The sequence below is a fragment of the Melozone crissalis genome, unplaced genomic scaffold, assembly GCF_028551555.1.
Source record: "Melozone crissalis strain CALT ecotype California unplaced genomic scaffold, PUWL_Pcris_2 ptg000004l_1, whole genome shotgun sequence".
NCBI classification, from domain to species: Eukaryota; Metazoa; Chordata; class Aves; order Passeriformes; family Passerellidae; genus Melozone; species Melozone crissalis.
Window position 1 is genome coordinate 28,006,278 of NW_026535782.1, and position 26,240 is coordinate 28,032,517.

Sequence of the window (26,240 nt, forward strand, 5' to 3'; positions counted from 1 at the left end):
TTTTGTTTTATCAATGTTAGAGTATCATATTGGAGATTAATAGTTATATTCTGATTAATAATAGGTATCACCATTTTCATTACATCAAAGCTATTCACCCATCTTTTTCCCTCAGAGGAATAACAGCTGAATAACAGCCAGCCTCTAAAATCTTGATAAATGTTTGCCTGGTATCTAAAATTGCGCAGTTATTTCCACAGATGAAACCTTGGAAGGTGAGACATGAATCAAAAAGCCTACATGCATGCTACCTTCATATTTACATGGTTGGCCCATGGTAATTTTCTTATTCTACATGCCTCCAGAAAATACTCTTACCAAACTCCATATTTCAACCTTTTAAGTTTAGCTTATTTTTTCTACAAAAAGATCATGTTTTTTTTCCAGATGTGTAAATACATGTCTCCATTCAGAAGGCTTCCTATTCTGTATCTGGATCAAAATTTATTTAGTTAAAGAAAAAAAAAAAAGTTACAGGTTTTATTGTCAAGCTGAAGCCTTCCCATTCTTCCCATTCATGCTTAATAAATACCTTTACCTCCTTCAAAGATCTTTCCAAAATTTGGCCCATTTACTGAGAACATGGATCGCTCTCTATAAAGTACACCAGGAAAAAAAAAAAACATGTGTAGAAGAATGGTGAAATACTTTATGCAGGTTTAATAATTTGCTTTCATTTGTGATTCTGCTAAGCTCACAGAATGGTTTTTTTGGAGGTGCACAGACACAGCAGTGATATGTAGTACTGTGTCCCAGGCCTACATGCAGCTGGTAGAGAAGTAATCAGCTGTGGAAAACAATGACTCTCCTGAGTGCGCTGTGTGACCGTAAGTTCTCATGCCCAGAGAAAGGTAAAGAGCCCTGTCAGTGTCTCAGGGCAGAGTGAATTCCCTGAAGGCTCTTAAATCCTGGTTTGAACTGAGTTGCTTGTTTTGCATTGTGTAGCCAACAGTGGCTTGCTTTTTCCCCCACATATTGATGAGCAATACTTTGAGAACCTGAAGTTTGATGCAAGGCGAGGGTTGATTTCTTTAGTGTTAGTGTGGTGTCTATAAATTTACATGAAATTTGTAGACCGTTAATTTGTATCTATTGCATTGCAGTAGATGTAGTAAGAAAATGATCAAGCAGTGTTCAAACACTATATATTTTGTGTATTACAGTTGTAATTATTTCCTCCTTTAAACCACAATGGTCAAGCAGTGTCTTATTTGGTATGTCTGTGAATCAAGTGCTAGGCACAATTAATAATCAATTTTTATTTTTGTTTTCTGCTTTTCTAGGTTTCTTGGTGTTACACAGTTTTCTCCTACTCATGCCAGAAAAGCCTTTCCTTGCTTTGACGAGCCCATCTACAAGGCCACATTCAAAATCAGCATCAGACATCAAGCTACTTACTTATCTTTGTCCAACATGCCAGTTGAAACTTCTGTTTTTGAAGAAGATGGATGGGTTACAGATCACTTTTCACAGACCCCTCTCATGTCCACCTATTACCTGGCTTGGGCAGTGTGCAATTTTACATACCGGGAAACTGTCACCAAGAGTGGAGTAGTTGTAAGTATTTCTAACGTACCAAAAACATTTCATTGCTTTGAAAACCCTAAAGGGATTGTACCAGCAAATATTTAAAATATATTCTTGATTAATATTTTAAAATTTTGCTTGTCTATTTAATGATTATGTGTATTGTTGGGACCTTTCCTGGAGGTTTGTCTAACATTTTTAGTTTGTCTTGTGCCTTTTGTACATGGTTAGCTTAGTAGGTGTGGTTATCTGATGAAGTTTCAAACTTTTAAATATGCTGTTAAACTACACTTTGGTTTTTTTTGGGAAGTTTTTTCTTGTTTTTCCTGTAGCCTTTTCATTATCAGCGTTCATGAGATTATTCAAGTGGCAATACTGGTAAGGTTTCCAGTCTCCTTCCTTTGCTACTGACGTGTCCCTTGGTGTGCTGTATAGTAGCTCAGAAGGCTGATACAGTAATTTCTCTCTTAGATCTTTTGCCCAGGAACAGGACTTTGCAACCGATCTGCTTCCTGAGGCTGATGGAAGTCCTAAGTTTCTGAAGGTGTTTTTTGCAACTATGGCATGATTCCAGGAGTTATGCCTTGAAAAAAAAAAAACAAGAGAGAAAATCCTTTATTTATTTATGTCAGTTTTGGTTTTGTGTACAAATATCAAGCTCAGAACTGTATAACAAGCCAAAACATACATGAGAAATGCTGTCAGCTTAATAGAATATTTTACAGCGCTGTCATCTTGATTTTCAGGTGAACATACAGAGAAAGCCTTCCTACTTAGTTACTGTGAATAACAAAACAGAGCCAGTTCTGGAAGTAGAGGACCAGACAACAGTTTGAGCTGTGAGCCTGGACAAAGGAGTGTTCACATTATACTCCAGCAAATGCTCTATGATTTTGTGCTGTAGCCTGGGGGCTTGAGGAAGAGCTGCAGACTGTTCATATCAGGAAATATCTCCTTAAACACTTTGAGCCAGCCTGAGCATTGTGCTGTAATGGAGGGAGCTGATCCACCTTCTCTGAGCCAAAGGTGTTCTTGGCCTTCCTTGTGCCAGCCATCAGCTCTGTACAGCCATATGATCTGGCTGAAAACTGACCTGAAAAATAACCAGAAATGTGGTGAAATTTCAGCCAAAACAGTTCACTGATCTGGCTTTTTGTGCTGCTACCAGAGTCCTAGCATGGATTTGAGGCTGTGCTGATGGAAGGCAGACCCAGAAAGCACTGGCATTTAGGCTCATTTAGGCTGTTCTGAAGGGATCAATAAACAAGTCTTGTTTTTGTTATTGGAACAGTTGAGTAGGACACTGGAGGCCTTTCTTCAGCCCTTTTCTGCCGTGACCAGCAGACTGTGACAGTACTCTCTGGCACCACACAAGGAGGAAGTATGACTAGGAAGTGGTTCTCCTGAGGTGCTTTAACCTGTAATGATATGGGAACAGCTGAGACTTAAGTAATCGTCATAGGATCATAGAACAGTTTGGGTTGGAAAGGACCATAAAGACCATCTAGTTCTGAACCCCTGTGCCACAGGCAAGCACACCTTCCACTAGACCAGGTTACTCAAAAACCACATCCAACCTGGCCTTGAGCACTTCCAGGGATGGGTCATCTATAGCTTTTCTGAGCAACCTGTTCCCGTATCTCACCACCCTCAGAGTAAAGAATTTCTTCATAACACCTAATCTGAACCTGCCCCCTTTTGTTTTGAAACTGTTACTTCTCATCTTATCACCACTATTGGCATAACCAGATATTTGAAAGGTTGGGGATGGAACTCAGGACCATCAATTTGAAACATGCAACCTACTTCCTTCATAACTCATTTTATTTTAGTATTGTTTAGAGCTGATATCCTGTAGACTTTTGCTGCTTGAATACATTTGATGCCTTGAAAACAGAGGCACACTTATGTCTTGTAGAACAACAGATAGCTTTCTGCTGTTCTTGTGTTTTTTTTTTTTTTCAAAACTGCTTTCAACTGCTTTCTTTTGTTAGGAATTAGGAATTATTGATTACTAGGGCCTTGTAGTTATGCTTAAGTCTATTGGTTCAGCACATGTAGGAGATACACATCTATATCCGACCAGCTTGTACCACTGGACAGAACTTTGCCAACAGTTATGAAAATTAGTAGGCTAATCTTCGTGAAAACTTTGAGACCAAAATCCTACATAAATTGAGATAGTGTGTTACCCTGTAAAATTACTTGGTTAGTCTAGAGTTTTAGCTCTTGTTTTTTTATAAAGCCCTTATCACAGAGCTATAATAACGCCCAGGAATACTGAAGTAGTTTGCACTGGGTTATTGGTTAAATATATCTTGCTGTTTTTCAGTTCCATTTGGGATCTGATCATCTTTTATCATGGTTCAGTTTTGTTGAAAGAGTGTGTTTTAAGGTATGAACTCATGGCAAGTACTTCAGTTCAGAGCTGCATTCTTTCAGATGAATTGCTGAGGTAATCCATCTTTTTGAGTCTTTTATATTGCAGTGCCAGGAGTTCGTGGACGCTACTGAGTGAATTTGAAATCATTGGAATCCTTGTACATGGAATTTCAAATTTCTTCGTTTCCTTCAAAGCCATTTTTTACTAAAATACAGTTATCCTCATATCCATGGCAGTTAAGTTAAATGTATAATTAAAGTAAATTTGCTTATAAAAATGAATGGATTTTCATGAAAATTACCCAAACCTTCAGCATAAGCATCTTGATAGGCTCTTTCTTGTCTTGGTGAATCTTCATTTTAGTTAATGCAGTGTGTACTGTATTTGTTAGTAGACACCTAAAAGACCACAGCTTGCATATACTTATGCTTTTCTTTTGGCAGTTCTGTGAACCTCACTGTAGTTCACAAAACATTTTGGGGGGAGTGGGCTGTCCTTTCAAATTTTGACAGCATGCTAATGATTATAATATCACTTCTTTTCCAGCTGAGCAGTATTAATAAAATACTGTGGTCAAAGGAAGATAAACTCTGAGGAATAGAACTAGCTGTGAGATGAAAAGCAGATTTTTTGGTCAAACTTGCTTAAATCTTGACTTTTCATTTTTTCTCAAAGTATGTGACTGACCTCCAAATTAGTTTAAACTTAAGCATGACATTCAATACAAGTCAAGTTTTAAATAGAAACTGCCTTTTGGAAAGCTTAGGTAGCCAATCAAAATACTTATGTGGCTATAGCATATATAATTCTTGCATGAAGATGTTTTGTATTTCATTAAAATTATTTGGAAAAAGGGAATTAAGACAAGCAGCTATTTTTAGGAACATCCTATAGTAGATGTGAATCACTATCACAGGCATAACTCTGAAGTCCATGTGGGTTTGATCCATATCCCTTCCAGATTAGGTAATTTAAAAGCAGACCTGATTTTTTATATGTATTACAGGTATATAATATGTAGTTCAGATTCAGCTGGGATTACAGAAGATCACAGCAACTGCCTTTGTCTTCAGGCAGGGACTTTATTGCTGTGTAAAGGACAGTGGTGCAGTCATCTGTGCTGCTATGGACTAGGGAGCAGTGTAGTTCTATGCGGGTGATGCCTGAGGTAATGTTATTTTGAGGGAGGAGGGGGGCCCTTGCAAGCAGGCTTAGCTGATCAGTGTATGGCTCTAGCAGTTGTACCAGCTGCAGTTGGGGGAAATCATGGGATCTGTATACTGTCATCTTTGCACAGTACAATAATCCAGCAAACTCCACTTACCTCCACATGCTTGCTGTCTTATTTTGCATTTCCTAATCATGCATCATAATTTCTTTGTTAAAGAACTTATTCTTAAAAGCAAAATATTGCTGGTTGGATTGTATTGTCTGTCACATCATCTCTGTGTTTCTTTCCTTCATTGGTGTCTTTATTTTTGCTTTCAATCCACCAGGCCTTTTCCAACTATTGTTGCTTTATTTTTTCCCCTGCTTGGATTAGTGCTTCTGTTCTCTAAACCCTCTGTTTCTCATTCCTTTGTCAGGTGAACACGGAAAACTCGCTATTTCCTGCATGGCTTTTCAGTGTCTCATAAGTTAATTCATTTTTCCCCCTGTAAATTCTTTCTGTTTTTGAATTATTGGAAGGAGGGAGCACACAGTGTATCAGTGGAGATGAATGTATGCCTGGCAAAGATGTTTCTGGGAGATTCATCTTCTATTCTTCCTTTTTGCTGTGGATGGGATGTGGAGATAGGTATGGAAATAAAATGCCAACTGGCAACACTGAAGTGTTTCTTTTGTCTGGGGGAGTATCTGCTCAAAACAGAAAAAGAAAGTGTATGGAAAGAAGTGAAGTCAGGAGCAATTGTGGGTGCAGGGGTTAAAGAGACAAGTGCAGACAGTACCAGAGCAGATGGGATGAGCAGCTGTGAAAGAAAGTGGCTATCTAGCTGGGTGGTGGTGAGTGGGAGGAGAAATGCTGAGGGAAGACAGTACCCAAAGAAGAATTTTGTGTGGTTTCACTTTTCCTACCCCTACTTCTTTTCCAAAGTGATGGCAGCACATTTTGCAGGGCTGGCAGTGTCTGCCTGACCATAGCTGGTTCAGCTGCTCTGGGTAGGACCTCCACTGACTGAACCCATGCACGTTCCTTTCTAAAGACACCTTTATGACCAGGTGCATCTTGGTTTCAGCTGTATTAAGTGTTATTGTAGTGCCATCAGTGCTGAGTACTTTGTTGTGATACAGAGATTTTAAGGCTAAGAAAGCTCTTACTATTAGAATTACACCAGAATAAAGTCAACCTTGCTGCTTTTGTTTTGATATTGCTTTATCTAAGATGTAATTAATGTTCACAAGCTGTACAGTACATTTAAGTCTTACCCTGACCAATGAGGAGGAGCTCTAATAATCTGGCTAAAGGAAAGTAAGATAATTAGCATTTCTGTTGTGCTTTCTGCCTTGCAGAGAGCCTGTATAGAAGTCCTGGCATTGAATTCCCTCAGACATGTGCCTGGGGGGCTCACTCAGTTTGGCTTAATATAACTAAGAAAGGCCTAGTGATCTCAAGAATGGGATCTGTGTAGTAATAATTGCTTGATCTGCAAAAGTGAAAAGTTATTTTTTCCAGGAAGAGCTAATGAACAGAGTCACATTAGCAGATTTAGGTCAGGATCAGTACATGTCCAGCAGCTCATGTTCATTTAGTTCCAGCATGGGACCATGGTTTTATTCATGTCCTTAAGACAAGATGACTGGATATAGTGCAGTGCTTCCAGCTGGACCGCTGTGTTGGGCATTCCCTTACCTGAAGTGTGGTGATCAGTCTGAGGAGACTAAAGAGCTGACTTTCAGTAATAGTATAAGAAAAAGAAAAAACCTGATGTTGATCAGCAGAATAACTTTTTCCTAGTGAATTTTGTCATTTGCTAGTCATTAGAAAAAACGGAAAATATCAGTCTTGTTAAAAATAACCATGCACTTACTATGCAAGTCGGTTAGTAGCTTTTATAAAATTATTTTGTATTTGAAAAATGTATTAATACTTTTGTCTAATAACAGGAATGACCTCAAGACCAGACAATTTCTGTCAGCTGATGACTAGCTGGGTTAAAGGCCTGAGGCTCTTCCTTAGGCCCTCTCTTCAGTTGATGGTAGTAACTGCCAGCAAAGTCTCTTCATCAGTTATTATTTATTCATCAGTATTAAAGTAATTATATGTGATATAATTCTTTGTGGGTGAGCATATTGGTTACAGCAGAATGCTACTGCTATCAAAAGTAGAACTTGTCTTCAATTAGAATTTTCTTCCTCTGCAGCCTGAATTTAAGTCCAGCTCCAGAGTTGTGCTCTACTTTTGAAGCCCTGCAAAGTAACTTTTGTTAGCCCATCACTTACCACTGGGAGGCCACACGTTTATCTGATAAACAGGTAACAGCTAACACAGGAAACACCAGGCATAATTGTGAAGCCTGGTACAATGCAGACTTGTAATATTTAATCCTTATATGTCCATGAATCTTACAATGATGCACATTCGTTTTTGCTTTTTCCCACTGATGTCCCACACTTGCCATCTTCAGAACAGCTTTCATCAGTTAAAAATAAAATGCATGTTGGAAAGAGTGTATTGGAAAGTATGCAATTAAGTTGAGCTAGAAAAGCACACATGGATATAGATAGGTGTGTTTGTGCTTTCTTCGCGAGTGTTTCTCTGTAGTAACAATAGGCTGATTCTGCAAGTATCTTTTACTCACTTCAGTGCTTACTAGTGTGAATTACTTTAAGTGGGAAGCTGTATTATAATACAATAGGAATCCAAAGAAATTGTAGCTTTTTCAGATTCACTGCATCAGTATGTGTTTACCCATTCTATTTCAGATTTGTATATTGAAAATAACTTCTAGTTTATTAATTTTTAAATACTGTAGCTACAAAACATGATACAAACAAAGAAAAACCTATGTGATCAGCATCCATGCTAAACTGAATATTCCAGGGAATTTGTTAAAAACATAAATTGCAAACTTGCAATCCACTGTTATTGATTTCTGGTTGAATTTGCAAGTCGAATGCACTAGGAAAACACTGTACATTTATTGTGCTTACTCCTTTAAAAATTTCTCTCTGTCAGCACTTGTAGTACATGCTGTGTTTAAATGTGATATTTGTTTTACTAATGTCAATGCCCAGGTGCACTCTGCAAATAATGCTATTAAATTGAAAAACTTGAGTTTGGAAGCATTGTTTTATTTTGGTTTAGGCTAGGAAGATCACCTGTCAGTATCTGGGGGCAGTGGTGTACTTCATATATAGTAGCAAGAACACTGTCAAAAAGCACATTAATTTGTAGCTATTTTGTAGGTTTATGGCTTGCTTGCAATTACAGTGAGGAGGGAGAGGCAGCACATGATTCCTGGCCTGATGGTTGTCAGAGCAGCTTCCTAATTGTAATTCTGTACATTCAAGAGCAGTTCAGCCTGTAGCGCTTCATCTGGGGTCTCTGCTGGCTAATGAAGGAAAAGAAAGGTCTGAGACAGTATTTCCCACTCCTTCCCTGCCATTTGCCCAGAGGAGAGTAGAGTGAAGTGCGTGCAGTTCCTCCTACTTCCCACATTACAAGCAAGGAAAGGAGGGAGATGTAAGAGAAGACTTCCCTTTCATGTGCTAATGAACATATGCTTAGTAGCATGTGCTGTGACAATGCAACTCATAGCCAAGACTGAGCACTCAAGCTGCACTCTGCTTTATGTACTGTGTTGTTTCATGTCTCCTTATGCTTCTTATGTTGTGCTGTCATATTTTATTTCATTAACTTATTCGTCTGTCCTTAGAATCAACATGAATACTGCTCTCTGACATCCAAAGAAGTAGCACAAGTCTGTCAGTGTCTTTCTGTAAGAGTCATACTCTTGCTATAAAAGCAAAAGTGATGTGCCAAATAATCTGTAGGAGGTATCTCACGCCAGAACAACGTAAAGGTGAACACATTCCTGCACCAGCCTGAACATCTGTCAGTCAAGCCACTGCTTTCCTGCGTGCCTACTGTAGTAACTGTGCTCTATGCAGTGAAAATGGATTACAGACTTAGCTGACATCTAGTTGAGTGACAGATACAGTGCTCATTGATGGAGCAGAGTGATGTGTGCTTATATTTATTTATAGACCAGTGTCTCCTCCAGGGTTTAGGTAAATTTAAATTGTGTTTTTCTTACAGGAATGAGAAACTTAGCCTGTTTGTTCCCAGTTTTTATAGCCAATGGTGAGAAAGTAACCTCTCATTTTGGAAATTCATGCCTGTTGCTGGTCCAAGCCTCCTTTTTGAGGACAGACAGTCAGATGTCTGTAATGTTCACTTTTTAGGCTTGCCTTGACCTATTGTTTTTGTGTTGGAAAACCTGCACAAATGCCACCTTATTTTTTGCCTTTGTCCCAGTATTTTTTGCTGCCTGAAGGTTTATGGTATTTGCCCCCATTTTTACTAGTAGAATACCTAGTCAATTCGATTTTCTTCTAAGGTATTGTAGGGTTTACAGAGCTGTTTTACAGTGGGGTGCTTTCACGCTTCGGGTACCTTTTTTCAAAGTTTTTTTTAATCAGGTGCTGGAATGGAATGAGATGCTGGAGAACAGTGCTGCAGAAAGTGACTTTGGGATCCTGGTTGATGGCTGAACACAGGTCAGTTCATAGGCTGCAGTGTCCTGGCAGCCAGGAGAGGCCAGCCCTGTCCCGGGATGCATCAGGCACAGCATCACAGCCGGGCAAGGGAGGGGATTGTCCTGCTCTGCTCTGCACTGGGGCAGCCCCACCTCGAGTGCTGGGGGCAGTTCTGGGTGCCACAATATCAAAAAGATATTAAATTATTAGAGAGTGTTCAGAAAAGAGCCATGAGGATGGTGAAGGGCCTTGAGGGCAAGCCTTGTGAGGAGTGGCTGAGGTCACTTGGTCTGTTCAGCCTGGAGAAGAGGAGACTGAGGAGATATCTCATTGTGTCTTCAGCATTCTTTTGAGGGGAAGCAGGTATGGATCTCTTCACTCTTGTGACCAGTGACAGGACTCAAGGAGATGGCATGAAGCTGAGTCAGGGAGATTTAGGCTGGATATCAGGAAAAGGTTTTTCCCCCAGAGTGTGCTTGAACACTGGAACAGGCTCCCCAGGGAAGTGGTCATAGCACCAAACCTGTCAAGAGTTCAAGAAGCATTTGGACAATGCTTTCAGGCACATGGAGTGATTCTAGGAGATGGTGCTGTGCAGGGCCCGGAGTTGGACTCGATGATCCTGATGGATCCTTTCCAACTCAGAATATTCTGTGAATCTGTAAATGTGCTTTTCCAGGGTCTAGCCTCCATGGCTTGACATGTCCTTTCCTGCTATTCTCCAGGGGTGCTGTTTGCACAGGGCAAACTGCTGCAGTGGAAATAGCGAGGCTGACTGACTGCCTTGTAGGCAATGCTCTCATTCTCAAGTTACTCCAGCTCATAGTGGTTGCTGTGACTGTCCAACTGCTCGAGCTCGGCGCATGCCTCTCATACACTTAGGTGGGGACAGGTGCCAGAGAACCAGCTCTGTTGGCCTGGTTCCACTGAGTGGTACCCCTAGGAGATCCTCTGCTGCTCCTGCCTGGCAGCTTTCTGGCTGCTGCATGCTGTTGAGACCTAGCAAGAGCAGTTAGAAATGAGAACTGAGCATGTTATCTTTGTATTTGGAACAGCATACTTTGAAAGCAGATTATGTTTCTCTTTGAAGGGTAAATGACCTAAAGTTTATTAAAAAGTTATCCCACAGTGGATTATCATGAAAATGTTTAGCAATGCATTTTGTTTCATAGCATGCAGTGGCGCTGTGCGGCAGTGTGGGACAGAACAAGAAGACTAATATTTTATTTATTTGAAATTACTGGGTGGCAGAGAGGATAAGAAGCAAAAGGTGATTATTAGCATTTACCTCTGGGGTTACTCACACTTTTTTTTTTCCCCCTCTCACCTCCCTTTTCCCAAGCATGGTGATAGTTTGGTAGTCACAGCAGCTTGGAACCTCAGTTAAGAGTTTCCTGCATATCCTCAGGATGGCAAGCAGTACTTCAGTTAATAAAGGTAAAAGGAAATAAAAGGTGGAGGAGGAAGAAGGGAAATGGATTCCTAGAGAATAATTTCAAAGAAAGTACACCTACTGAATCATTTGCATACGACATGCATTTCTTGTAGCTCTTCAATCCCCTGGCTAATTAAATCACAGACCATTGTTGAACAATAAATAAGATCACGCTGTGTTTTGTTTTACTGGAAAGTGTTCCTATATGTTTGAAATTTGATAATGTTGTTGTAAGTTCATTGTTGCACTTTAAATACCATGGAGAAAAGGGTTTATACCTGATGAGGAAGTTTGATAGTTTTAGTTTTTTTGTCTGATAGTTGGATGTCTGTTTTTCAGGTAGAAGCCCAAATCTGCATGTGGGAATGTCAGTGAGTGATAAGATGTATTGCTTTATTCAAAGTCATATATATGAATGTGTATGCATTCATAAATAGATTTTTGGCCACTGCTGAATCAGAGATGACATACAGTGGGGTTTTTTTTCCCTCTCACAAAACTAAATGAATAGTTCTTCTCAATCTTCTCTCAGTTTCTTACTGAAATTGTACTAACAGGATTTGGGGGATGAAAAGTCAGGTAGGGGCCGGTCTCTTTCTCCGGGCAGCAACTGTCAGAATGAGAGGACACAGTCTCAGGCTGCATCAAGGGAAATATAGGTTGGATATTAGGAAGAAGTTTTTCACAGAAAGAGTGCTAAAATATTGGAATGGTCTGCCTGGGGAGGTGGTGGAGTCACCATCCCTGGATGTGTTCAAAAAAAGACTGGATATGGCACTTGGTGCCATGGTTTAGTTAAGGTGCATAAGGTGTGGGTTGGACTTGGTGATCTTGAAGGTCTCTTCCAGCCTTGTCCTTCTGTGTGATTCTGTGTGTGATGCTCAACCTTGCTTTTCTTCTTATCATTAACCTTTGCTGTTTATTCCTTAGAAATTTTATATGTTTAAAATGTTAAATATGCACTTCTTAAGTAAAAGAACAGAGTGATCACAGGGAATATCTGATTTGTTTCAGTCCACAATATTTTTACTGTACAACCTTCCTGCAGTAAGCACCAGGAGAGGTAACTTACTGTAGTAGCATTCTGCCTTTCTTTGGAAGTCTCCTATCATGCCATGCTCAGGTTGTATTCGATCTTTATTGTGATTTCTTGTTATAACTGTAGAATATGGAGTGGTGGTTTGTACTTGTGTTCTATTTGACTTCCTCTGGGGCTGTTGAATGTTTATTCTTAAGCCAAGACCATCAGGTCTGAAGTGGAAATTTAGGCAGTTAATATGAGCCATTCTAAAATAGCTTTGCAGTCACCTGCTGACCCTGATGATCACTTAAAAAAAAAAAAGCTTTAATAGGCGGAGAATTAGGAAATAGACTGTATTAACTTTCCTACTTAAAAATATTACATCTCTTGTGGACAGCATAGCAATGAGTATATTTAAGTTAATAAGCCCCAGGAGAGCCGAAAGATGAATCCTTTGTGAAGATGTATCATTATGTAAAAAAAGGAGGGTTGAAACTTTTCCCTGTGTCTCTGTGTTGCTTGGCTTGTGATGATGTACAGAACACCTGTCATTCCCAGTTGCTGAGGCAAGTACTGTATAGTTTGTCTGCCAAGTGAGCTTACGTAACTTCTGTCCACAGGAAACATGTGAGGCATACAGAGGAGATTGGGTGATAGCTTAGAGTTAAGATCCTAGTGCAAACCTCTTCAAAACAGTGATGTGTAAAGCATAAAGAGGCTTGGGAAAGTGAAAGGGGATGAAGAAGGCCATCTCTTAGAAAACTTGGGACTCCTTGCTATGAAGCAACTTTGAAACGCTGAACTAGCTTGGAACACGAGAGCTGCTTAAGCTGCAGAAAAAGTTCAGCGAAAGCATAATTTAGGTATGGAAATGAACATCAGTAATTTGCATGGTTACAATAGGGCGTATTATAACATTTGTCTTTACTACAAAATACTTTGATGAATCACACATGACTAGGAATGATTATGCTACCATGAAGTATTGTGAGGATAAAAAGGATCTCTGAATCACAGTGCAGCTGGTAGTGTAGAGTTGCCTGGCTTCACAGTTCTGTTATTCAGGGTTGATGGCTCTGAAGAAATATCCTGAGTGCTGTTTTGTATGTACATTTGTGCTTTAGCAGAATTTGAAGTATTTAAATACATTTAATTATACATTCTGTTCCGTAACTGATCTCACCAGTACAGTTACACCTTGCAGTACCTACATGAGGAAGTCCAGAAAAGAACAAAACTGATTTCCCAGCAGAATCTATCTGCTCTGAAAGATACTTCCTCTTAAAGGCAGTCATGATTTACTGATGCTGGGATGTTTTCATTAAGTTGAGCTGTTGTTGTAATTACAATTACAAGTTGAAGTGTTTTTCATATTTTTAGAGTTCTGTCACCTGAACTTGAACAAGCTCTGCTTTATCTAACATCCTCTAACCACAGATCTTACCACCTTTTCTTGATTTTTTGTTGACTGCTTTGTGGTTTCTAGTCACTTCAGGCTCACCATCTTTCAGGTCCAAGGCATTGTGTTTTCCATTCAGCAGACCAAGTTCAAATAGTGCTGCTTAAACACAGTGCTGGTTTTCAGCTTCTTTTCTCTATCTCTGTCAAGGTTGGGATAGAAACTCTCGAGATAATATTTCATGTTTAGGCTTAGATGTTTATTTTCTTATATATGCTACAGTCTCATGGGAAGTGAGTTCTGCAATAGTTCACTAACAAGGTACAAAATAGCTATCTTTTGTTACAAGGTCTTTTAAGGCTAAACTATCCAGTTAAGAAATGACACCTAAATTATTTTCACTTTTAACGCAATAACTAATCACTCAAAGTCCGCAATGCAGACTTTTCTGTCCAATTACAAAATACCACCCAAACCCATGAAGAAGGAAGAAGAAGGTAAAGAAGGACCAGCCTCCAGCCTAAAACATCCATCTTGCTCTATAAATATTACTATATTCTCAAACCTTAAACTCTAAGTTTTCCACCCTGTGATATTACACACTTCTAATCAAACTACCCGTAGTCCCAGTGCTATCAGTCAATTTTGGAAGCCTTCTCCACGCTTGGGGAGGTCAAATGCAGTGCCCTCCTGGGAGTCAGAGTCTGTCAGCACAGTAAGTCTCAAATTCTCAGCATCCAGGACTCCAACACCATGGATTGCATTTCACCATTGTGAGTGAAGCAGCATAACTGAAAGTTACTACTGAACAGACTTGTGTTGTTCCTTCCTGTCCTTTGCCTGCACACTTTGCTGTATAATTTCTGTCAAATCTAGTGATCTGTGGTTGGACAGTGAGCCTGAAATTGTCTAATGAGAAACTAAAAAAAAATTTAATGACCCCTTTTGACTGAACCATCTCATCCAACATGTGGATTGTCTGTGGATCTAATTTGGGAGGAGAAGGAAGTGCACAACTGTCCTTTTTAGTGATATGCTGTCATAAATGTGGAGAAAGAACAATATAAAACTCTATGAAGATACTTTGCCACTCTTGATGACTCGTGGAGGTGTCATTGAGAAATATGACTAATCATAACTCTCTAATTTCGTGAAGCATCCCTCTAACCATGAGGGATGACAATCAATGACAACCAAGCTGTTGCCCAGGTGGAGAAGTTAATGCCAGTGTTTGGCATTACAAGCAAGCTCATTCAGAAGAGTGAGATGTTACTGTTCCTTTATCTGTACCTCACCTTCCTGATTATTAAGAACCCGTTATCATTTATTTTCTGGAATCTAGCTGTGTTGGTCATAATATTGAAGGAGAAAGTCCTGTTATCCAAGGAAGAGGTCTGTTTAAAGGACCCACAGCCAGAGCTGGTCTTTGAGTCGTAGTAATTTACACAATATTTTTTTCCCCAGTATTTATTAAAAAACACAACACAACGAATGTAAAAGCCGATACAGAGGAAAATATTTTCCTCTGCCCTATATGGAGACCAGTTTAGAGAAGACAGTCAGTGGAGTATTACTCTAAACTCTAGTTTGTCAGTGACCCTGTCCTGGAGTTGTACATGGGCGCTGGCCAAAGGACTTGCTCTCTGTGAATGTGCATTATCTGGATTGGAAGCTGTTGAACTTCACACTCTGACAATTGGTGGCAACAAGATCTTATTTTACTTACGTCTCATTTACTTAAATGCATTTATTCCACATTTTCATTGTCGTCTCTCTCTTTTTTCTGAGATGATCAGAGACTGATTGTTTTCCATTTGCTATGTACCAGTCCTGAGTGTATAGATAGTTTAGCTGTTCTTTTTCAGAACTCAAAATTACTTAATCTCTCTTTGCACGGAATTCACTTCCCGTCTCTTTCTATTCTTTTCACCTTTCTCTGTGCATTTTAAGTTCTATAGTGTCTGTTTGAAACAATGAACAAGAGAGAGGGGTGGTGTCGCAACTGCTTACAATGCTCAAAGTTGATATGCTTTTGTTTGTTCTGTGGCATAATAATTTTTTGGGTTTTTTTCCTTTCCTTAATCAATTGTAACTTTGTGTTTGTCTGTTGAATATCTGTTGAGCACTGAGCTGATGTTTTCAGAGAGCTGGCCACAGAGATTCCCAAGAATTCTTCCCTGAGCTATAGCTAATGTAGACTGCTAATGTGTATGCATAGTCAGGGTTATGTTTTTCTGTTTACATTTCTTTGCACTTACTGATGTTAAATTTCTTCCACTGTTTTACCAACCAGCCACTTGCTGCCATGAGATTCACCTGCAGCATTTTGTATATATGACTGTCTGAATAATTCTGTATAGACTGAACGCTTTTCTTCTATTTGTCCACATCAGTTCTGGACACATTCCTTATTGCTTATCTCTGCTGCTGTGGCAGGGTTCATGGCACTCAGAAGAGTTCATGACTGACAAGAAAATGGCAGTTGCGTGTTCTCCTTTGTGGCAGGGAACTTGTATGGAAGGTGACTAAAATGTCTTGCTGAAAAAGGTGCAGATAGTGTGATAATATATATATGCCTAATCAGGTGAATAGAGAATATAAAGGTGATGGTTGTTAGAAGTCATGGGTAGTTATGCTTCGGGTCACTGCTATGTGAGAAGTCTGATAACATTAGCAGTGAAAATTGTGCTGAGATTGACCAACATCTTCAACTCTTCTGAGTGCATTTTAGCCTGTGTATCTGTTCAGGAGTATTCTGAATCCTCCTTTAGGTGCTATTAACTCAGTTGAACAGACTGCCACTGCCTGACAGTAGAGGTACAGATACCATCTTGTGTACAGACATGAACAGCATAGAGACCTTTGGGATCTGAAATGCAACTGAAGTGTCTGCTTTGTCAAGCATCAGCTATCGAGTTCTGACTGTAATTCTGTTTGAACAAATTTTCATTCCACCTTATTTCAAGAGGGATGTATTGTCTCTCATGACATTATACACTTAGGTTTTGTTTTGGTGAGAAACAGGATTACAGCAGTCCTGATTCGGTACTAACAAACCAATAATGACAAGTTCAGCTGGTGAGTTGACAGTTGTCAGTTGTATGCACATCGCTGGTGAGATCCTAACACGTAAAGGATAAGTACCATAAGGCTAGGAAGATACTTTTCTTTATATTGCCATATTTCCTGACTTTTATGGAATGCTAGTAATCTAAGAATATAACAAGTTGAATGGAAAAAAAAAGTTAAAAAATCATCGTTCTGGTATGTGGAAAACTGCTTTTGTTTTCTTTTTTTTTTTCTTAATTTTCATTTGTTTCATTATTTGTTTAAATATCCAAGGCTACAGTGACAAGAGTACAATTTCTGTTTTTAATGGCAAAGATACTAGAACTATGAGTGAAACATCATTCATTGTTTGAAAGTCTGTCTGTTCTAGAGAATGACTGCCAGTGAAGTATTTAATTGATCTTTATAAATCTGACAATGCCAAATATACAGCTTCTTTGGAAACCCCAAAATGGAAAAAGTTGGACCTTCCATACCTGAACTTTTAATCTGAAAGAGGCTGTCTGTGGCTTTGTACCATTTTCTGCTCATCAGCATTCAGCAACCCTGCAGGATAGAGGAAAAGTACAGAAGCATACGGAAAAGATAAAAGGAGACTGGGAGCAGAAAAGATAAATGACTTTGCCGTCAGTGCAGTATAATGAAAATCAAATCAGTGCCTGGCAACGCACAATTGCTTGGTATGGCTAACCCCAGACCATGTTTTAAAGTACATGCCTTTTGTATTTTATTCTTGTATTGATATAAAGAAAAATTACTTCATTATTAGTTGATTGCAGGGGAAATAGATGCCCTGATTCTGTAAAATCCTAAGAATGAGTATGACTTACATGTTTAGAGCCTCTTTAGTTTTTTTTAGTTAGGCTTTACCTTGGCAACAACAAAATTCCATTACTGGCAAAGCCTGTTTCAACCACTGTTACGTTGTTTTGGCAGGGTATAAAAGGATTCTGTACATAGGATACATTCATCTTAAAAGTGTAAAGGAATTATTTGTTTGATAATGCATACACAAGATATCTAGGAGTTAATGAGCTGCTAGGTTCTGTTTTACTGTGCTCCCCACTGCTCACAATCCATGCTGGCCTGGCAGGCACTGGCTGGACAGGATTGTCCAGTGTGGCTCCTTTCTATAGAATCGGTGTTGCTGAGCTGCCGTCTTCCACTCGCTCTGTCAACACTGTCGATGGTGATGACTGGAGCTGATGATTCCCAATGGGACCAGCTAACCATGCTCTATGATTTTATACCTTTGTGTTGGTACTTCCTTCTTGAATCCTTGACCTAATGATGGTGTCTCAATAATCTTAAAGTCTGTAACTTTCTGTACTGACAACAGTCTGTAACTCTTATCTCCTTCCAGACTTCCTTTAACTCTTTTTCAGTAGTTATAGAGCTAGGCAATACCAGAAATGGACCTGAGTGGGCAGGCAGCTGAACCTCTGGGTTGTGAAAGCAGAGCTACCACTTAGGGTTATAGGCTGTAGTGGTGATATCTACATGACCAAGTTACATTGGAATTGAATGTAGTTGTAGTAGTAGTAAAATAATTAATTTTTGCTAACTTACCGTTTCATTTTGTCAAAAGAAATAATGAAAGTGCATTTTATGTTTTATTTCCAAATAAAATGTTTCAAGTTATTATACATTAGCACAGTGCAGTACTGTTTGTGGTAAAGTCACAATGGAAACAGAATTCATTTGGGAATATGCCTACACTGGAATCAAAACACAGAAAGGAATCCGCAACAACTCTGAAAGACTTCTGCAAACTTGCATTTTGTTCCCAATTGGGTCTGACAATGTATTTTTAATGAAGTCTTGAACATCTGCAAACTGTTTGCAAGCTAGAATTTTCTTCTTGAATTCCACAGCTGACTGTGGAATCACAGGCTCTGTAATCATGGATGCTGTGTCTCCACAGTACCTATTTGCAGTATAGTAATATAATAATCATAATAATAGCAACAATGAAATCTCTTTCCTCCCAGTTAAAATTCAACATTCTGGGTAGCATTTCATAGTAGTATAATGTGCTATTGGCTGTTTATGATGACTCAAAATTACTGCAAATGCCCTCTAAACACCTTGTACAGCTGAAAATACATTTGTTTTCTAGGTTGTTCTTTTCCAGCTTCTTCATTTCAATAAATGAATCTTGGAATCCACAAGTGTACAGGAAACTTTTTAACCAGAGTTCTCTTTCTTTTCAGATTAGATTACAATATACAAACCTATTCAGAACTCTAGTTTTGTGTCCACAGAATGATTTAATTTTTTTCTTATCACAGGAGTTAAATGAGTCAGAAATGTTCACAGGGTGTTGTTGTTTCATCCATTCCTTAACTTTCTAAATCTTTGTGTTGATATTGATTGTTGTAAGTTTTAAATCCTGAATATGTTCATATGAATGCAGGGCAATGTACTGCTAGGAAAGCTGCTGTTATATAAACTAGCAGGGCTGGGTAACATACCCACTAAGGTCAGGTCTAGAAATACCACTAATTTAATTGGAGAGACTGTATAATTGTGACGATGCTGTGTAATGTGGGACTGAATGCACTGCAGATCAGCTCCTAAAACACTGTAGTGTTCAATGTAGACAAACTCTTAAATTTGTATTTGCTCTCTTATCTCAGTTTTCTTCTGAAGCTACAGGACCAAAATGGCAGGAAATGCTACCACATTTTTTGCTTACTGTGCTTGCTGGCTTTCTTATGCGAGCAACCTTGTAAATTGATCTGTTTCCATAATTCCCAAGCCTTCAGTGACCTAGGAGTTGGAGTTTGTTCCAAAATATCTGCACTTCTGTGAGTATGATGAAGATGCTTTCATTTTTATGAACTCAGAGGCCACCACCTATTAGACTGTTCTTTTTTTAACATTCTAGAGCTTTCAGGATGCCTATTGCTCAAGAGTCTGAAAGGCCTTTAGCCATTTCAGCACAAATGGCAGTGAAAATCAACATTTGAACAAGACTCATTTCTCAGTCTTGAGTGTGCTTTGCAGAATGTGCATCAGTGAAACTTGGTTCAGAGAAGATCATTGGAGTGGCCTTGGCTGCTGTGTTACAGTGTCCAGATACAGAAAACAATGGAGAAGAGTGTGGAGAATGATGGCTGTTCAGTTGACTTACAGCTATTTCACGGCCCATACTTGACCCCATTCCTGTGTTGGCATAAAATGAATGAAGCTCATGTGCTCTTTTTAGGGAGAGATGAGTAATTCTCAGTGGAGTACAGTGCAAGTACAAGCATGAGGATCCCTTAATGGGATCTAGAATAGAAAGTGGGATAGCGTTGTCAGCAGAGCATCGTGTCCCAGGTCATTTGCTGTGTTGCAAGTCAGGATTTATTAGCTCAGGCACGGCTCTGCCTCTGCCATGCCCGTGTCTTTGAGTGGTGCTGGATTGTCATGCCCGGTGATGCTGGTGTGCCTGCCAGCTCTTTGTGCCATGCTCTGCTCTTTAGAGGAGCTCTCCTCACTGATAAGGTCAGTTGAAGTTGCTGAAGTTGCTCTCATCTCTGTGTATCTTCTCTTTCAAAAGCGTACCATTTTATGAGCTCACCACCTAGAGGCCTGCAGTGATCTTGTGGTTAGTTTAGCTTTCTCTTTTTTTGTGAGTGAATCAGACCCTTTCATTTTATTACGGAAAAAACAGAGGTAAAGTTTTCTAAGAACTGTTTAACATAATCTGTGACTACTGACCTTTTTTATTTTTTTCATGAACAAGCTGGGCAATGGTAAAATACAGTAAAAGTCAGGAGACCTGTATGGATTTGTAGCTGTAATGCATGGAGGTGCATGGGCTGGGTAGCATTTGGGAGGCCCTGAAGTACAGCAGCTAAAGTTGGCTGTCTCATAGCCTTAATCCCTTGGGTTGGGTTAATGAGATTGACTGGTCTTTGAACCAGGGAACATTTTAAGCTTTGGCCTTCCATTTAAGAATGAGTCAGTCAGCACTGTGAGCAGGCAATCCAGCAGCAATACTTCTCCCTGGGATTTCTTTCTTATTTCCCATCTTTTTTTTCCTCCCTCCTTGCTCTGCCTAATAGAAAATGGCAGCTTTAAACACTCTCATGGGAAAAGTATAGTAGATACTTTAGAGGCAGTAGCCTCTGGTTGAGGGCTTTAGGCAAAACTGGCAGCTGAATATTAGTCAATGATATTTATACTAATGTTTTTCATAGCAGCTTCTGGTAGCAGTTTCCTTCACTTTGTAGACTGATCTGAAGACTCTCAAATTTTTATTAGTTTAATTTTCTCAGCCTAGCTCCTTTGGTCTGCTTTTGTTCCTAATAGTCTTTTACGTGTGGTGTTAGTGACAGTTTGTTTCTTATGGAAATCAAATTTTCGAGCTCAGGGATTCCAGTCCTCACTGATACTTTGTTGCACATGTTAAGAGTACATGAACTGTGGGACGGGTCTTGTCTTTCATTATCCTGCCAATAACACCCGAACACCAGAAACTTTGGGGAAAAGGGCTATTTGATGTGCTGTTCTGATATGTTAAACCTAAGAGGAACCTTCCTTGCAAGGCCCCGTTTTATCCTTTCTAGTGCTTTTATCCTATGGAAGCTTCCAAAAAATTTTGTATTTTTTGGCGTCTACTTGCTTAAGTGCACTAATGCTGATTTTGCCCATGCACTGTTGATATTGCTGCAGTAATTGTTTGTAATGATACATTGTTGATATTGCTGCAGTAATTGTTGTAATCTGCAGATCCTCTAGTTGTAGACACAGTTTATGCTATGGGTAGAGATACGAGAGGAGCAAATAAAGGCTGCCATTTTAAAGGTTTACCTTGCACTGTGCAGTCAGGGTATCTCATGAGAGGAGATGCTATCTTAGGCTATAAGAAAGTGTTAGAGAGACTAATGAAGCTGTTCTATTGATGTGAATGTCAGCTGGAAGCTAAGCAAGGGAATAGCATTCTTCATCAGCTAGAAAAAAGAGAAGGAAGGACTGTTCAAGTAACAGTGATCTGCTCCACTGTCAGCAAAGAAACATATTTGTGCAGTCTATTTTTTATGCTAGGAACTGAAGTAATGATGGTGGTAAAAATGTTTTTGTATTCCTATTTCCCTAATTGACATGCTGTTTAAGACTTAAACCTTTAGTGCAAGTTCAGTTTTGCCTGAGATGTCACTGTGCTTGATACCAGGTGTCAGAAAATTTTCTCTTCTTTCCATCTTCCCATAATCCATTGAACCATATTGTTGCTTTGTGCTAGTTACCTTCCTGGGAAAGGAGTGGCCTTGACTTTTTTGTAAGGAAGGGTTTCTTCTTATAATTGATCCTGTCTTAAACACTTCATTTTAATCTAATGGCAGCCAGCACATTTATATGAATGAAGAGGTCAGCTCTCAGCAAATTGTTTTGTTTTAGGAAACTTCTATGGTAGTCACCCAGACCTAGTTTAACCTCAGCTGCTTAGCTGACTGGCTGGCTGTTTGGATGTAAACCAGATGTGGTGTTTGAGCTGTGACTGATGAGCAAGCATTAGCAAATTGACCTTTTTCATAGGCATGCAGAGGACATTGTTGATTAACTCATGTCTTCCTGACAGGACATATGTCCTGAGTAGTGCAATTTTTAAGGTGAGGAAAGTAATTTGAATGATAAAGTGTAAGTGTACAAAAATATTTTTCGTAATCATCTGAGTATTTCATATATTGGAAATATATGAAATTTATTTAATCAAAGGGATTTGATTAATAACCCTGTGGTAAAACATTTTATACTACTTTAATTTAAACAATTCATGTTACATTAATGTGTATGTTGTAGACTAAAACCAGCATACTTCAGAGTCATCTTTACTTGCTTAAGTTTGTATGTGTCAGAGTACTTAAATTTTTCAGCTTCTTCTGTCTTAAGGTGCCAATCTTCAGTTTGGTACTTATCTGTGTGTCCTGGCTAGTGGTTAGGTGGTGAGGCACTTTCTTTCCTGGTTGTGGCTTTCATCTTTCTCAGATGGGAGTCCTGACACAGGAATAATGTTCTAATTGATTCACTCCTCTATTTTGTTTTCTCTATTTACAATTGTAATTTGCCTTTGAATTTTTTTTCCTCTGTTGGTTTTCATGTTTTACACTGAGATTGGTGTTCTCAGAAGGGGGCTGAAATACTTCCAGTTGGAGATGTTAATGACAGATAACTACCTCTCTCCTAATTTGCCCATGGTTTTGTCAGAGGCTAGTTGAGCAAAAGTGTTTGAATATTATTAGTGCATTTAGCTTGAATTTTATTTTTATATTGTTCTGTCAATTTGTAGATTAAAAAAAAGATTTGAAACATTAATTGAGAGTGAGAACCAGAGCTCCTAATGAAGCTTTTTAGTGGATTTTAGTGTGCCTTTATACAAAAAGTTTGATTTCTTGATTCCCTATTTCATGGTTTATGGCTTTTGTTTTCACTGGCCTAATTGCTTGTCTCTTTGCTACTTTTAGCCTGAAGGAGCTCTCACTGTTAATATGGTTGTTGCTCTTATTGGTGTAACCTGTTTTTGGTTGTGTTACGGCTTTTGTACCAGCCAGAGCACAAAATTTCCCATGTGCATATTTTTCTCCCTTCTAAGAGCTACATGCAATTTTTCACAAAATCTCCAGCTCAATCCCGCACAGTACAGACTTGTCTACAAAGTACTGTGTTTCCTCAATGCCAACAAACTCTAAAGGATACTTTAAAATTTAGCACCTTATAGCTTTGATCTGTTTACCTTGCAAGCAGTTTTTCTATTAAGTCTACATGTAGCTCACAAGATACTTTGCTGTGTTCCTCTTGCTTATTGCCGCTGTTACAAAGCGATGCATTCAGTAAATGCTCTTGAGGTCACAGGTGAGCTGTCCTTCTCCTTTGCTTTTCTTGTGGTTGCATTTTGTCAGTGTTTCTCTTTATTTACCACACCTTATTTATTTATTTTTTTTCCTAATACTGGTCAGGATTACTGCAAACATACGATGAGTAGGGTGAAGTAGATATATACCAGACCTGGGTTTCCACTATGGTTGTGCAGAATTTATGTGGAGCAGGAGAGTATTGACATGTCCTTGCATTCATCTTTGGTTTGTCATGAGCAATCTCTCTCTGTCTCGTCCTGTCTTTTTTTGTTATGCTCTGGACAGGTACATCACTTTACTCAGTAGCCGTTTTGTAGGGGACCACTATATTGACATCTTTTGAAGTAATTACTTTTAAGTGAATAATAAAATAACCTTTGCCTTTAAACAAACCTAAATAAGTCTCAGCATAGTAGCCACTTGACAAAAGGTGTTATGGGAGTGGGATGGTTACTTTTAGACATGAGTTAGTGTGAGAAACCAGTGTTCAGAATGCTTCTAAGTTAAGCAATTTCAGGGATACAGGTCTGCAGTTTGGAATGAAGTTTAGGTTTGGTTTTTGAAAAACAAATGTTGTGACCAAGGAATCTAAAAATAGAATTTAATTTTTTTTTTTAAATTTGTGGTGGAAAAGGCAGTATTTTTCAGAAAATGTGTTTTGGGAATAGTAAGTTGTTGATTTATGATGAAAAGATGTTTCATCAGTTTAGGGAAGTGATATTCAAGTTCTATTTCTGTCTCTTTTTTAGACTTTCTTCCTGATATTAAGCTCATCTTTCTGTAACTTTCATTTATAAAATGAAGATGATAACAGTTCATTTTCCCCATGTTTTGCTTGTTACTCTTTAGGCAGAGAGACTGACAATAACAAACATCTCTTCTATTTATGTAGTTGACTAAGCACTGAGTTGACTAAAGGATTGTGCTGTCATATTGACAGTCTCTAGGCAATGCCAAAATATAAATAAGCACTTACGGTTTTCATATTATCATTTCAAATGGAATTACTCTAAGGTAACATATGTGTGCTTGTGACAAAGCAGTCTCTAGCCAGGTGAAATTGGGCTATAGGGCTGCTGAACATTGTAGGCCACCTGTTAGCATTTTCTTTAAACTTGTATTCTTCTTAAGCTCTTCTTTTTTTAACCAAGAGTAGGTGAAATAGTATCTGTGAATGATGTGTGATACTAATGCTTTGACTATAAAAGAGGGAATAAATAGTACTTGAAATAAGACAATTCAGTCAGTGCCTGGCCAACAAATGGAAATCAAAATAGGTGTTAACTTTTTGGATACGTCTACTGCAAATATGTTTTTCTGGAAGAAAAAGCCATTCTCACATCATCTTACTACTGGGTTTGTGATATGGAACTTTGTGTAATATGTAAAAAATGTAAATCTTTGTGCTTTGTTAACTGAATCTATGCTGATTTTTCACCAACTACAAAGGACTGGAAGGAGCTTTAACCACTGTGAATCACTGATTCACCACAGTGAATCTCAACAGTTTAGACACTGAATTCCCTACAGTAGCACTTTGGAAGAACTTGAACCTTGTTTGTAGGTTGAAGTTCTGTAATAATTTGAATTAATCTGTAAGCAGTCTGTCATGGTCCTCTCTTCTCTCCACAAATGCTTTCTCATGCTTTTTCTAGCACTGAACTTGTGGTGACCAGGTGAGTAAGCTGAGCTACGTGGACACTACCTACCTGGCATAGTTAGCTGACTCATCTGAGAGATGAGAGATCTCCTCATGTGAGAGGAGATATAGTCCAGTGCTGATGGAAGAGTTGAGCCCAAATGACTGAGTATGTGGTGGTGAGATTGTGGCAGTCTTAGTTGGCTGAAATGGCTATGAATTTGTGTCTGTAATTACATTTGTTCTACATTAGTTGTTAACATGTTCACTTTCTGTCCCTGAGCCATTTCAACAAGATGATAGAGATTCTAAGTGCTCTAAATTAATCTTAATGGCACTGTGGTCAGTGACATAGCCAGTATTTTATTGTATGCCAGCTGAGCACTGGTTGGATTTATATGTGAGTGCAGCTCATTAACTTTCCAAAGTGTTTTATGATCTCAAGTTAGAAATTGCTGCATGTCTGCATGACAGTTTTGCCTCCTGGTAGAATACACTGTTGCACCTTTGGCTGAAGCAGTTGCATTTGTTGTGGTTCAGATGAGGAATTGATGAGGCAACTAGATGCTTGTCCCATGTGGTCATGTTTACTTAGAAAGGGACTGCACAAAACTATTCTCCCTCTTTCACAACTCTGAAAATACCTGGCAGTCTTTTTGCTTAATATTCCTCATTTGCTCACCGTCACCTGGAACTCCTGAAGTTTGTCTCACTTCTTTCTCCTTCAGGGTCATACTACAAGTTTTTGTCCAGGAATATCAATTATTTCTGTTCAAAGCCTCTTTCCCTTGCCCTGCAACAATGTTCTGGCCCCCCTAATGCTTGCATATAGTTCCCTGAGACATCTCTCCACCACTGTAATTCCCTCAGTGACCATTTCTTTCATTTACACTTTATCTTTAGTAATGGCTTCTCTTATTTTAACTGGTCTGTTAACTGAATCTGGAATGAGGATTCCAAGACGATATTTGCTTACTATAAAAAAAGAGTTCCATCCAGTCTCTTGCAGAGGTGTTTCCTAAGTATCAGGTCATCAAATGCTCATTGATTTCAGCTAACTCTAAGACAATTCTTCAAATTCTTAAACATGTTTTGTTTTATTTATATTCAAAAAAGGCTCAATGCAGTGCTGTGAGTGACTGCTCATTTGGAGTAAAATCATCTTTTAAAGGTGAGCTGTTCCTTCGGTATTCAGTAAGCACTTTTCATTATCGTGCAGTCTTTT

The 26,240-nt window shown here is 38.9% G+C and overlaps 1 protein-coding gene across 1 annotated transcript in view; it reads left to right on the forward strand.

Annotated features, from left to right (window-relative positions):
* The window catches only part of TRHDE (thyrotropin releasing hormone degrading enzyme), a 202,624-nt gene that overhangs the window by 5,351 nt on the left and 171,033 nt on the right, over positions 1-26,240 (forward strand). The window contains exon 2 of the mRNA XM_054271588.1: positions 1,284-1,557. Within this exon, the coding sequence (XP_054127563.1) occupies positions 1,284-1,557 (274 nt within the window). The remainder of the gene's footprint in view (positions 1-1,283; positions 1,558-26,240) is intronic.